This window comes from Myxine glutinosa, chromosome 1 (assembly GCF_964187855.1).
Source record: "Myxine glutinosa chromosome 1, kmMyxGlut1.1, whole genome shotgun sequence".
In the NCBI taxonomy this organism is placed as follows: Eukaryota; Metazoa; Chordata; class Myxini; order Myxiniformes; family Myxinidae; genus Myxine; species Myxine glutinosa.
Window position 1 is genome coordinate 155,686,451 of NC_136261.1, and position 15,496 is coordinate 155,701,946.

At 41.2% G+C, this 15,496-nt stretch overlaps 1 protein-coding gene across 1 annotated transcript in view; it reads right to left on the minus strand.

Annotated features, from left to right (window-relative positions):
• Positions 1–4,528: 4,528 nt before the first annotated feature.
• Positions 4,529–15,496, minus strand: part of ACOX1 (acyl-CoA oxidase 1) — an 88,794-nt gene continuing 77,826 nt past the window's right edge. Inside the window, exons 10-14 of the mRNA XM_068120814.2 lie at positions 14,704–14,853; positions 9,922–10,027; positions 8,467–8,610; positions 8,074–8,280; positions 4,529–6,807 (exon numbers count right to left, since the gene is read on the minus strand). Of these exons, the coding sequence (XP_067976915.1) occupies positions 6,754–6,807; positions 8,074–8,280; positions 8,467–8,610; positions 9,922–10,027; positions 14,704–14,853 (661 nt within the window). The 3' untranslated portion in view covers positions 4,529–6,753. The remainder of the gene's footprint in view (positions 6,808–8,073; positions 8,281–8,466; positions 8,611–9,921; positions 10,028–14,703; positions 14,854–15,496) is intronic.

Here is a 15,496-nt window from a genome sequence, read left to right on the forward strand (position 1 = left end):
CGTCTGGGCCGTGTATGGCGCACTGAGCTCTGTAAGTATAAGATGGAGGGGCGACCTGTCGATGAGAGAGCGTTTGGAGATGAGGCCACGCAGCCGCCATATTGGGACTCTACCGACCGAAAGTTCCAAGGTAAACGTGAACAATCACAGATAAAGAGTAGCAGCTTTTTAAATATATATATTTAATAATTTATTTGTTTTTAATGGGGCGTTTTCATGTGGTGAGTACCAAGATGGCGGCCGGGGTCCATTTTTAGTTCACCTGAAACGAAGTTCAGGGGAGCTTATGCGATGGCGCGTTGTCCGTCCGTCCATCTGTCAACACTTGAAACTTCTCCGAAACTGCTGAAGGGATTATGACCAAATTTGGCACAAATGATACTTGTTGCGTTGACTAAAGTTTGTTTATGGCATTAAAACAAATCGGGGTCTACCTGGGGTCAAAGTGGATCCAGGTTTGATCGCCCCAAAATAGGAATTTGCTGTTTCCTCTGAAACTATACACTATTTCGATGAAACTTTACCACAGCCTTCATCACCCGTGATGTACCGAAGTTTGTTCACAGCATTAAAAACTAGAACAAATGCAACTGTCACCAATATGCCTCCGCATTGTCCCACCACAGGTAGATGCCATCACTCTGCATATGTATCAGTAGGGGATCACGTTTGTGAAGTTTCGTGTTGATCGGATAAGGTTCGTTTTTCTATCCAAGATGGCTGCCAAACCACGTGATCTATGACATTTTCATAGGATATGCAACAGTGCTTTTAGATATTTGTAAAATTTCGCATCGATAGGGTGAGCAGTTTCAGAGATATAATCATTTAATATTTTCCTTCAATCCAATATGGCTGCCAAACCATGTGACCTATGATGTCATAATTTAGTATTTCAATACAAATGGGTCATAGATCATGTGCATGCAATTTCATATTTTTAGGATAGGGAATTCGATTAAAACATTTTTGGCTGGTATACCACTTCACCTATATCATTAACAGGCTTTTGTTCCCCATTGGGAGTACTTTACAATGTGCCAAGTTTAAAATTTTTCCATTCACCGGTTTCCCAGGAATAATATTTTAATTATATGTTTTTAATCCAAGATGGCTGCCATAGCACGTGACCTATCACATCACACTTATCATTTAAAAACATTCTGCATGGGTGTCACTCCTACTCTGAAAGTTTCGTGTCAATCGGATATATGGGTGCTGAGAAAAACGAGGTTTAGCCCGTACGGACGGACAACCCGAAAACATGATGCCTTCAAACATGATGCATTATTGAAAACATACTGTCGGCGGAGGCATAAAAATCTGCCCCTTTAGGGGTCTATGGGGGGGTTAACGTGGGTCCAGGTTTGCCCTGAACCCACCTGCCCCCCCCTTCCCCCCCCCCCCCCCAAAATAGATATTTGCTTTCTTCTCTGAAACTACACACACTATTTCAATGAAACTTCACCACAACCTTCATCATCTATGATGTACCAATGTGTTTGTTCAAGGTATTGGAAAATTGTGGTCTGAGGAGGTACACGGGGTGGGAGGGGTTGGGGTTGCCTCCTCCCCAAAATAGGTATTTTTCTTGGTTTGTTTGTTTAAAGTCTTATGATTATGTTAGTATGATTCTACATGCTGCCGTCTTCTAGCAACCATTGAAATTGGTTAAAAATACCTCGTCAGTGTAGTATACAGTTTATTATACCAGGTGAGCACCAGGGGTATTACCCGTATGGTTTTTTTTTTTTTCAACAAACCAGCGATCTTTGTATTTAGAGCAGTGGAATGGCCACGAGGTAAGGCGTGCTGAACCAGTTTAGAAAAATATATATGATTTGGTTTGTGGAAGAAGCTCTCGTTTGTTTGTTCTTGTTTACATTTGCTATTTATTGAAGGTCAAATGCAGGTGCTTGCATTTTGCCATTTAACATAAACGCCCCTTTGGATGCAGACATTGGTAGTTTTGAAAGAATGTGTCAATAAGGTGATTTCGAAATGCCGTAATATGCCCCCCAGAATGCTTGGCACACATGTGCAGAAAAAAAACAACCTCGGAACGGTGATCTCCGAGGCATGTGCACATGGTCAGGGTTGTTACTTAAAATGTCTCAAAGCTTCTAAAATAAGCTGAAAATACTTGGAAAGTAACAGAGAAAGTGGGGTTGTGCCTCTGCACAACACAAGTTGGGGGGAGACACCATGTGGTTTAGGTGATTCTGAATACCCATGGGAAGGACATATCTGGGGTTTGTGAATGCACAGGGTACGTTTTGAAATGAGGATATCTTGTAAATATTTGAAAGTTTGTTTATACGTTGTGCGTTTCTACGTTATTCTTGCACGGCTGAACTGTTGGACTGGGAGGCCCCAAATTTTGGGTGTATGGACTTCAGAATCTGGGAAAGGTTTTAAGATGCCACACATTGGCCTTGTCTGTTTTGAGGCCAACGGCCACGTTAGTGTATATTGGGATGTGGGGTCATGCAGAGTGCTGCTGCTGGCCCACGGGCAAAAGGTAAACGCCATGAAGCCAATAACTCCATAGCTTTTCAATGTCCAACAGGTACTGCACCCACTACCAGGAATAGCTCACCCAGCTGAGACAGCACGAGGTATCCGCTGCTAGTTTACTAATAAGGGGAAGTATGTTATTCACTGCCGCCGCTCGCTTGGATTAACCGGAAATGGGAGAACCTTGCCACCTCTCATCCATGGATATTTGTCATATTTTTCTATATTTCCACGAGTCCAATTTCTATCCAAGAAATCAATTATGGTTAACCATTTGAAAATTACCACTTTCGTTTAAATCCTCAAAATCATACTATCGTAACCTACTTAATGCAGCTATTGCTGCATTACGGATGTATGTAACCAAAACTCCAGGCAACACATTTTTATTCCTTTGCTGATAGTCAGCTGGAGGCAATATGTTTTTGGGTTGTCCGTCCATCCATGATTTCGTTACCGCAATTACTTAATGGCTGAAGGGATCCAAGTAAAACGTGGTACATTGTCTAATGATGCAAAAATGAACTGATTAGATATCTGGGTGAGAGGTCGTCAGGTAAAAATGTGATACTTGAGAACAGCTGAACGGATTTAAATTTAAACTTGGTACAAGTATGTATAATGACAATGTGAGTGGAGGCATATCGGTCGACGTAAGAGTGCTGCTCTCGTTCATAAATTAAAATGAGCACTAAACCCCCGACTTTCGCGGATTCACAATTCACAAAACGCAGCTATTTGCGGGTTTGTAGACCGTTCCTACTTTTCCGGCCCCTGTGCTCCAACTACTCGCGTGTTTTGTGGGCAAAAACCAACCCCACACACCCATGGACCCCCAACATTGTTGGTATTTCTTTTCAGTAAAAGTGTTTGTGTTTAAAAGACTTTCAATAAAATATTTTGAGCGAGTGACAGAACACGCACGCACACAGTGAAAGGCCTCGTTAGCATTCACACGTCATTTCAAAAGTTGTGTATTTATTGATGCTAGGATGGCCATGATGAGGGTAAGGAAAACCTCACGAAATATTAAACTTTCCCAAACCAGTTGTATTTCAGTGTGAGATCAAGATTAAAGTTTGGGTTTGCAGCACGTGATGTGGAGAACCCAGGTTTAAATACAATACGCAGTGTTGACAGGATGGCCTCGAATTATGTACATTCGCAGCTAAGTTGTCCAGCCTGGGTTTGAATCCTGCCCCAGCTATAAACTGTCATCCCACTGTTTCACAGGCAAGGTGGCCAACACTGGTCCTCTTTTCTCCCACCTCTGGAACAAACTCCCTCACTCTCTTCAATCCCACTCCACCCTCCAGGTCTTTAAAACAGCTGTTCACCACCATCTCTTATCTTCCCCCATCCAAAACCTTGATCTTTTCTACCCCCGCTAATTTCACCCCAATTCAACTTTTTTGAAATACCAACTTCTGTCCTGGAAGTCCTTGTGTTTTATACTTCTCCCACCCCCCCCCTTCCCACGCCTCCTCCCCCCAAGCCCCCTCCCTTCCACACAGCTCCCTGCTCTCAAATGTTGTGTTTGTGTGCTTCCCCTTCTCTCCCCATCTTGTCTTCCGCTCCCTCTTTTTATATATTTTGTTTGTCTGGTTGATTTGTTTGTGAAGTAAATGTTAGCTCTTTCACGAGCCTCGATTCAGTATACAAAAAAAAGAAAAAAAAAGTGATTCAACAATGTGTGTGCCCTCCTTTGGATGGACGTTAAACAGGCATCCCATCTGTTGGTATTAGTTGGTGGAAGTTAAAGACCTCATGGTATCCTTCACGAAGAGAAGGCCATTGCCGGCACCATCAACAAATTCCTGTCCTAACCAGTAGAGGGCAGTGCATCAGCGGCACAGCCAATGATGCCACCCCACAGCCTTGTGCTGCATACAAACAAAGAAGAAGCATACAATACATTCATGATCGACTACCATCTTCGTAATTTATGCAAAAGTTCATCTATGTCGTTCATACCTGTCCTGCATACGATACATGAAAGGCATGAACAAAATTCAAATTTTTTTTGGCCATTTTAATGGAAACAGGCATGGTGAATTTAAATTGTGATACACATGATGGCTACAATCACGAATGAAGATATTGGTTTCTTGGCTTTGAAAAAGTGATACAAATAGATTTTGTTGCACAGCACGAGGCAAACACCACTTATTCAATGTTCATAATGATTGATGTCGAGCAACAGATGTCCAATGGATCAGTATAAATTGAATCTGTTCAATTCCTTTGATAGTTTTTCCAAACGTACTCTGTATAATACCCACTTAAAGCCTGTTATACTACATATAAAAATATAGAATCCAAAATAATTGTTTGAGGAATGCCCACCTGTCTAAATTTTACCAAAAACACAAAGCATGCATGACAGTCACTGGCCTAATGACGTACTCTTTACAGAGCGTTGGTGCTGCAGCAGCAGTTTCTTGGCAAGAGTTACACTGGGTGGTTTGCCATTGCCTTCCAAACTTTGCTTGTCCATGCCCTATCCTTTTAAATGCTGAGCGTCAAGCAAGAAAGCAGCACATACCATTTTTTTAGTCTTTGGTGTGACTCAACCGGGGTTCGATCCACCGACAGTCTGGTTTAATGACTTGATGCATACCTTAATACAATCACATCGCTCGTTCTACCTCCACATGACGTGCATCAAAAGTCCACTATAAAGAGTTAGGAATACTTAAACTTCAACACTTTTCATCAGCATGCCAATTTATCCAAAAAAAACAAAAAAATAATACACAAACCAGTGCTCTCGACGTGCTCCAAGTTGACAACACAGAGGCAACTTTGGCTAGAAACACTGAAATGAATCGATCAAGATCAGACATAATCAGGCAGTGGTGAATAGCCAAGGAAAATCGTCAATAAGATTAATAGCTCTGATGGCCAATTCCTTGTTTACAGGATTCTCAAAAGAAGTTTGAAGCTAAATCACACTGATGACCGTTTAATCATACAAAGGTTAACAACCACAGCACCAATCCAGACAGCTGATCACCAGGTTACAATCACATGGAACAGCATTGCCAATGACAGGCACAACACTGGTATGGAGTCCAAGGTTATAGGTTGCAGATTTAGGAGCGTTGGACTGATTGATGTAATATTTTCTCGTGAGGCACATTACAAAATAAAGCAGATAGCGGATTCGGCTTTCAATAATGATATCCTTGAGAATATGACAGCGGTATAAGCAGATAATGACGATCAGCTGTAATTGCATGCAAAAAAAGGAACTGATAATCATCAAATAAGAATGTATTGTGGTCTTCTATCTGAACATCCTTAAGCCTGCCATCTAATTTGTCATCTATCTGTCCTTTATTGTCCAACAACAAATATGCAACGTCTTGTATAAAGTGTGAAAGTTAACATGTATGCTGTCCCATGTGACGTCATAGAAAAATAGACCATGTCCCATCTCCCCACAACCAGAAAAACGTTTCTGTCCTTTTTGCCAATGGGTAAGGCTTAAAACAGCAAGGCTATGATGCTGACTGTCAAGGTCCGGGGAGTGCGGCCCTGCAGCTTGGTGATCATTAATAGGGAAAATATATTTAAAGTTTGCAAAAAATGCACAACGTAAAGAAACGTCAGACGTTCTGTACAATCACAGGACAGGAAATACCTCAAGATAGTGCTTATCGTGCAATTTCATCAAAAACATTTTCAACAACGATCCAAATAACTTGGATACCTGTGACCATTGGTTAAACGTTTTCTTTTCTTTATACAATATACTCCCAATTAAAAGACAACATTTGTTGCTCGAAAGCAGAAAATCAAATAGCCAAGTGCTTAATGTTCTATATAAAAAAACATTCCAAACCAGATCAAAATATTTCTTCTTAAACTGGAGGTTGCATTGCAAGACTGTCCGGTTGGTGAACCACCGCTAATGTGCTCAACACATAGCCAGCAGTCAATTTTAAAAGCATACAAATAAGTTAATATACCTTACCACTAACTGCAACTGTCATTCAGTTTCAATTCATTATTTCTTCGCAAAACCATTTCAGAAGTAGTTGAGGCAAACAACACATTTTAAAGGAATTATACCAAATCAAGAGCCATTAATTTATCATCTATCTGGTTTGCATTTATAAAACAAGTACACAAACACTAATCAAAAACAGGAGCTAAAAGAAATTCATTGATCGTGAAGACAGTTGGAGGGCTTTCCTCTGGTGGTGCAAAGGTTAAAAATGAAGGATGGAATCACAGCTTTGACTTTTGTAAGGGTTTCATGTACTTGTAGTAAGACTCGTGCACCTGGTAGGTACAGGGAAGAGCATCATGACTCATTTTGAAAACATCAGGACGATAGGTGGAAAAAATATTGACAGCAATGTTAGCTCAACTAAACAAAAATAAATGCTCTTCATTACAACCAAATAAAAGTGCTTGGAAAACTACAAGGAAAAACTAGAAAGTGTCTCAAAATGCAAAACCCGTCCGCTTTATACTCAAACTAAACAAAAATGACAGTTTAAAAAAAAATGTACATTTTATTCATTTGTGTTCTCCATATTCTCATAAACGTTTCATGATTTGATGAGAAAAGATGAATTGGTAAAAATGTTGTGGCGTGGACACACACTGAAACCCAATAGTAAATAAATAAATAAAAACAGTTTAGGAAAATGCGATTAAAAAACAAACAAACCAAAAAACGCATATCGTCTCATGCCTGACGTCCTGCAGCGGGGCTAACAAGGGCTATTTATAGTCCCTATGACTTGCTCTTTCACATTTTGACCCAGTTTTTTTTTTCGTCATATTTTCATAACCAGCAACGGTACCCGCCCCACGGGTGGGGCTTCAATTGGGAAGCCCAAATGAAAAGGCAAAATATCAGAAATTGAAGGTTTTTTTTTTTTTTAAACGATTCATATAAACATCCGTTGAATCATATCACACACAAATCATCAAAATCTAAACAGTACATGGCGCCCATTTTGAAAAAAGATTGAATTCTGCAAAACGGAAGCGGCCGCTACACGTCTTTCTCAGTCGCACGTTTATGTGTGAAGAGTGCGCGCCGAATCTAACACGGAAGCGGCCGCTACACCTGTTTCTCAGTCACTTTGCACACGCTGCCGTGTTACTTCGGAGCCGCACGTTTATATAGGAAGAGTTCATCAGGAGTCGATCTACTCTCTCCTGGTACGTAGAATTTCAACAAAAGCCACATCACTGTTCATATCGATAAATATTATTCCATCGTTTGGAAAAATTGGAAAACTTGGAAAAACAATATAGCCTATTTTACTCCATGGGGTCCGAGGATTACCCACCCAAAATATCGTTGCGATCGGTTCAGCCGTTTTTGCGGTACCTTCGAACGGACAGACAGATGGACGGACATTTGGTGAATTATAGTAAGATATAGACTTGTTGAAAATTTGATGACAAAAGCTCAAATGGTTAAAATAAAATGTATGGCTTGGACATATGAACAGACAGACACACAAATGATTGCAAAAACTGAGCGGTGGCGGGCTAAAATACAAACAGCATATTTCTCGTATGGTATACCTGGGATTTGTTGAGGGGTGCTGTTCGTGCCCAAGCATACAGGGCACTGTATACATTCCCATCGTACCGACCAAGCACAGAAGAGAGCTGGGTGTCTGAGATATCAAATGCATCCGTCAGTGGCACAGCTTGCCGACGCAATGAGGACAGCAATGTCCTCAGTATTTTGCTCACTTGCTCCAATTCCTCCCCTTTGAGTACACCTGCCTGTGGTACACCCACAGAGAGGATTACATGCTTGAAAATGTTTATGGATGTTTCGGTAAGGAAAACACAACTACAGGAGGATACGTGCATATCAGAGCATGGAAGTTAAACACCTTCATGGTGTTAAAATTAAGGAGAACATTGAGATCTGCAAATACTTATGACGGAGCAACCAGTGAGAAGCACCTGCATAAAGTCCCCTGAATGCTGTGTGATGCCGTGCAAGGCATATAGATGGCACAACGAAGAAAGTACAGCACGACTGCCAGAGTCTTGCACTCCTTCGAGCTCCTCTGCAAAGGTTTTCACTACCACGTAGTGACAGTGTGACTGGATGGGAAGGCGAGAAATATTAATCAGAGTAAATCTATTATGAGGGTTGGAAAATTGCTGACACGTTTACTTGCAGAGAAGGGAGGAAACTACGCCTGTGTGGCATTCCATATTGCTAACCTCCAAGGGAAGCACATCGTAAAATTTTACATTTTGATGGTTGTTAGGATGAACAGATTCAAAAGTGAAAATTTATGAGAGAGTAAAGGTGGAAGGGGGAGATGCGTCGCACAAGTCGGTTACCATTCACACCTTCATACATGGTTCATACACATTGCACATTTACTTAGTCTTACATCTAATAAATTAACAATGAAGGCTCGACGTATAACTTGTTACTTGAAATACATTTTGTCCTCACAATAATTCCCTTCCCTACTCAAACTATCTCCTGCATACGAGTTTTCACTACTCTGATTTAACACCAAAACATACGATCGTTTCAGTGTGACACTTGGGTTTGAGCATTGTGACAACTGCTAAAAGTTAGTTTTAATGGTAGACATGGTGCACCACATCTCAAAAGTCAGTGTTGGGGTGTTCACCCCATTGGGTAGGGACATTGTAGGTGGAGAATGGGGCTGGCTGAACTGTTTTAGTGTTGGCATCCCAACAAGGACATGTGTCTCCACAAGTGACTGTTTTGCATGCAGGAAATACTGAATGGAGGAATCAAGCTGTTACAAGAGTTCCTCGAGACAACACAATTCTAATATAGCACCATAATAAGAAAAGCCGTCAGGTGGCATGCACGACCCCATTTTTTTAAATGTCGCAACCCCACTGTTTGGAACCCCTGCACTAACAGGAGTCAATTTATATATTTTACTTTGCTTTTACAACTAGCAAGGGTACTCAGCTTTGCCCGGTGATGGTGATGTTCTAATCCTGGTGGAATTTTGAAGAAATGAAAAATCTTTTTCACAAAATGATGAAATGTCTTCTTATTTTTTTTTTCTGAATGATGAATTAATTATTTCTGATTGATGATGAAAAATCTTTTTTTCAATGAAAAATTCACATCCTTCTTTTCTAACTTGTGGAGCACATTGTCCCTATATGATTTTAAGCCTGCTGTCCACCTCATGGTCTCTCCCATTTCCACCTGTGAGATTTACTACATGAGCCAAGCCCATGTTCTAACTATCTTGAAAGATCTCTCCTTTTGTTGTAATTTCTCTCCATCTTCTCACCATTTTACTTTTGTCCAATTTTGTCTGTTGATCCATTTCCACGTCATTCTACTCTTCCAAGAGCATCAATACCTGTATCAAAGAGAAAACGCATATCATTACAATGTGGACGAACCTCTGAAGCTCTCACAAGCTCGACCAACATGCTGTTCCACGCCTCCTCTTGGCTCTTCCCACAATTCAACTGGCTCTGTAGGCCTTGAGACGCATGAGTCACCAGCCTGGTGGGTCATACAGTTCTGTATTACTTGGTAAATTTTTGATCCTTTGGAAGTTGAATTAGGTACAAAACATATTTGCAATGTTGATAAAGTAGCATGTCAGTCATGAAACTGGGAAAAAGACAAAAAAAAAAATGCACATCGTTTTTATACAGCACCCAACTTTTAAGTGATATTTTGAGAAATCGCACAAAAATAACTCAACCTCTGCGGTACGGGGTGGACGGTGTCGAGGGACACTGTGCTTGTGTGTACACACCATTCCACATGGTTGAGTTACATTTATATTCAGTCATTTTCGCCTTAATTGTACATTTTTACATTTATTTACCCTATGATGTTTTAAACTCGGCTATGCTATTAACCTTTTAATTATTAGCGTACCAAGCCTTACCAGGCTTCTAACTTTTTTTTCCTTTTTTTTGTATAGAGTCGAGGCTCGTGAAAGAGCTAACATTTATCAAACAAACAAATCAAACAAACAAGCAAACAAAGTATATAAAAAGGGGAGCGGTCGACAAGATGGGGAGAGAAGGGGAGGAAGCACACAAACACAACATTTGAGAGCAGGGACATCGGGAGATGTGTGGGAGGGAGAGGGCCTGGGGGGAGGCAGGATAGGTATAAAAGGCAAGGACACTAAGGACTTCCAGGAAAGAAGTCGGCACCTCAAAAAAGTGGATTTGGGGTGAAATTAGCGGGGGTAGAAAAGATCAAGGTTTTGGATTGGGGAAGATAAGAGATGGTGGTGCACAGCTGTTTTAAAGACCTGGAGGGAGGAGTGGGATTGAAGAGAGTGAGGGAGTTTGTTCCAGAGGCGGGAGAAAAGAGGAATGAAGGTGAGCAGAGAGTCTCGATTTTGGCAGTTTAACCATAAGAGGGTTGCAGGCAGATCTTGTGCGACCTGTAGGAATATTTGGGGGACAGAGCCCAGAGAGAGCTGGGGGAGCAAGGCCGGAGAGGAGTCGGTAGAAGACGGAAAGACCACCAACCTGCCTGCGGTGAACTGCCTGCGGTGAACAAACTGATTGTTTTTCTTTTATATTATTTTACATTATTATTTTTCTTCCACCGCCAGTTTTGGGGTTTAATCCCTTGTAATTACTTTTATAATTGTTAGTAGTGTTATTAATATTATTATTTTATAATAACATTAATATTACTATTATGCTATTATCATTATTGCTGATGTACCATTTCAATGGAAAAATATCCTCGGGAGAAATTCTCTGTCCTGCTTCTTCTTTGTGTGACGTACGGATGGCGCTGTTAATATTCTTGTTCTTCTTCTTTAATAACCACAATTATTCCCACGTTCTTGTGGGGTTGGTCCAAGTCTGACGAACCGCTGGCCAGGCCTAACAATCAACAAAGTAGTCAGGGCAGGAATTTATTCAAGGTGCCAGAGATAATTCGCCAACCCTTCTGGAAGAGCACCGTAGAATCTTTAACGTCTACCAACTAATGCCGGTAGAAGGGACACCCAGTATAACGTCCATCCAAGGGGCATGGTTGAGTTACATTGATGAAGGAAAGTTCATTCAAACCTAGACTAGATAACATAGTGTGCATACCTGTAGGGTCTAGGCCATCCTTCCAGCCCCCGTGTCAATATTATTATAATAATCATCATTATTATGCGATTATCATCTGATGAAATTGACTGATTAATTTGTGGTTAAAATAATTTTGATGAAAAATCTAACTTGGATAACAGAGGCTTGAGTCAGTATTGGTGGAAGATGTATCAATAACCTAAGGTAAGCTGATGATACCACTCTATTGGCAGAAAGTAAAGAGGACTTGATGAAATGTGCAAAGCATGAGGAAGGAAAGTGAAAAAGCTGGTCTATATTTAAGCCTAAAATCTTGTTAACCAAGATCAACGTGTTCAGACTGGGAGACAATCACGTGGAAATAGTAGAAAGTTTCATCTTCATGGGTTCGAAAATTTGAGTGAGTGGAGAATGTAGATGAGAAATGAACACTGAACAGACTGTTCGCATTTGGGAGAACAGCGATGTCAGGATTGACAAAGATCTGAAAATACAATGATGTGACAAAACAAACCTAGAGGAGACTGGTGAATGCTCTGGTATTTCCAGTTGCAATGTGTGGATATGAGTCGTGGACAGTGAAAAAGAAAGAGAAGATTGGCAGTTTCGAAATGTAGTGTCAGAAGTGAATGTTAAAAATTCTCTGGACTGCAAAACAAACCAGTGCTTCACGAAATTAGACCACCATGTACATTAGAAATGCTGATGCGAAAACAGAAACCGTCATGCTTTGGACCCATCATTCGTGCAGAAAACGAAAGTCTGGGGAGGTAAGCCATGCTGAGTATGGTTGAAGGAAGACGAGGCAGATCTTGTATGTGCCTGATGGAGGCGGTAAAGGATTTCGACTTTGGGCGAACTCCATGTTAAGATGTCATGCCGTTTTTCCAAGGCTGCTTCTAATAACCAACGTAATTACAATAACTAGTAGAGAGCGCTTGTTAGAGAGGGTACCTCCGTCAGGCTGACCAGTTTGCATTTTGTATTCCATTGAAAGGCCAGATTTGGATTCGGACCTGAACCCAAATCGAATTGGCTTGTTATTGTCACCAAACCAACTCGTCCACCTAGTTTTGTCATAAATCGTCCACAACGTTTTGAAATAACATTCCATATATCGTTTTTGGCTCTATCACTCAATGGTGAAGAATCACTTAAAAAGTTCTCGTATCTGGATCCACATTTGGATCTTCACCAAAATCTAATCCATTTGTCCTTGTCGCACAAATGGATTGAATTGGTGGATCAGACTCGGCAACGGTTGCTAGAGTGAGATGTGCATGGAAGAAGTTTCGGGAACTGAGTGGCATGGTGATGATGAGGGGAGTGTCGTTGAAGCTGAAGGGAAAGGTGTATGCTGCATGTGTGAGAAGTGTTATGATTTATGGGAGCGAGACATGGGTAATGAACGTAGAGCAGCAACGAAGGTTGGAAAGGGTGGAAATGCGAATGGTTCGGTGGATGTGCGGAGTATCGTTGAGAGAGAGGAAGACAAATGATGAATTGCGAAAGATGATGGGAATAGAGCCTGTGATTGATGCTGTGAAGAGGAACAGGTTGAGATGGTTTGGTCATGTGTTGAGGAAGGATGAAAGTGACTGGTTGAGAAGAGTGATGGAAATGAATGTAGAAGGAAGTAGAGGACGGGGAAGACCGAGAAAGACTTGGCTAAAGATGGTGGAAGAAGAAATGCGGGCAAGGGGGTTAACAAGGAGAGATGCAGAAAATAGGGCAAAATGGAGAAGATCGTCATGGGGACCGCAAGGCTAGCCCCCGCTCTAGCAGGAAAAATGGCCTTTAAAATGCATGTTGTTGTTGTTGTTGTTGTCCTTGTCGCACACTCAACTTGTCCACCGAGTTTCGTCCAAATGCATCCACAACTTCTTGAGATATTGTGCTATATAACGTTTTTTGCCCGATCTCTCAATGGTGAAGAATCACTTAAAAAATTATTGGATCCAGATCCGGATCCGATCTTCACCAAAATCTAATAATTTCGTCATTGTCACATACCTAAATTCTACAACAAATTTTGGCCGAATCCATCCACAACTTTGAGATATCCTGTTCACAAACAGACAAAGACAGACAGACATTGGTGAAAATATAACTGCCATCCACTTCCGGTGACAGGTAATGATAATAGCATAATATTAATGTTATGACAAAACAATATCCCCCCCCTCCCCAATGGGTTTTTGTGACGTGCGATATTGCCCTCGACACCCTTATGGAAGTAAATTTTATTATAGGGAATTAAAAATATATCATAAACCACGAACAAGTATGATTACATTTTTAAACAGTCACAAATGTTGTTTAACACAACTGAAAGAAATTGGGAGGTGACATATTTGAGGCATTCCATGCTTATCACGTCCACCACAGGCTAATGGCCCAAGGCCTAGATCCACTGTCATCTATTTATTCCAGAGAGAATAATAACATGACCCTTCCTGTAGCGTCCATTGGAAGTGGGTGCACTGGCTGTTACAAAACAGTCCAAACTGCTTCGATTAATTATTATTGGTCTTTTATGTTCTTCCAGCCACCATTTGGTCCTCAAGCTGCCTAGCATCACGAGAAGCAAAGTTTATTTTTATTATTATTTTTTTTAACACTGGTCAGCCACTAGTATGAATATGTCCAATTTTCTCCAAACTTCCCTCAGGTGAGTATTAAAGAATACTGGCATCCGTTAGGAATGGGGTTATGCGTTGAACAAAGGTCACAATTGGGCCGTTAGAGTGTCGGGGGCAATATCGTAAATCACACTGAAGTCATGGCCAGGATAAATCACATATGAGGCCCCAAGATACATGTTATAAACAATCCATAATATCCAGTCCACATATAAAATCTGATGGCTAGGAAAATCGGACAGGCAATGGGATATCATTCATGCATAAAGACTAATTTAAGCACCTTTATGAGCTGAAGATCATTGCAGCCTACCTAGAGACACACAGTGACACACACACACACACAGTGACACACACACAGTGACACACAGTGACACACACACACACACACACACACACACACACACACACACACACACACACACACACACACACACACACACACACACACACACACACACACACACACACACCTTACCAAGTTGCTCGGTCACAGAACGCACCAACCAGGCTGGCTACAGACTGTGGATTCAGTCGGGGCCGATTGTCAAATGCAGGGTTTAAGTACATGACATTCCCTTCCAGCAGAATCCCATTGCGAACCAAACGCACACACTTCATTAGATATCTGCAGAGAAAGAAAGGAATGAAATTTAAGTTCAAGCATTTAATTGCAGACATAACAAAGCATTTCCATTCACAAGCAATTTGCGCATGCCCTCCCTGGATTCTAAACAGGGTAGGGATGGAGCGGGCAAAAATGCAAATGGCGTCTTCTGTCATCGAGCCGGAAAGTTGGGCAAAACAATTCACATTTATTGCCACATCTGTTACAATTTCAATGCTCTAATGGTAGTGAGGTGCTCCATTTAAAACTGTTTGTTCTCCATATGTAGTTTTTTGATGTTGTTTTCGTATGCAGCCTGTGGCTGCTGGTTGCATCATTTCTCTGGTAGCGCATTTTGTGCCACTGATGCAGTGCCCCAATTACCAGTGAGCTGGTAATCAATTTGCCGACCTCGGAAGGATGACAGGCTGAGTCAACCCCACTGGCATTAATTCAACGATCGACCGGGATTTAAACTCAGGATCCTAGAATCCCAAGCCAGCACTCCAACTGTTAAGCCAACACCAGGTTAAGCTTTTTGATGCCTAGGGCCCATAATAAAAAAATTGTATTTATGTCAAAGCTATTGACCAATTGCAAATCAATAGTAGGATGAAATGATGAAAACAAAAAAGAAAGGATTTTTAGAAGGGGAATGAATGTT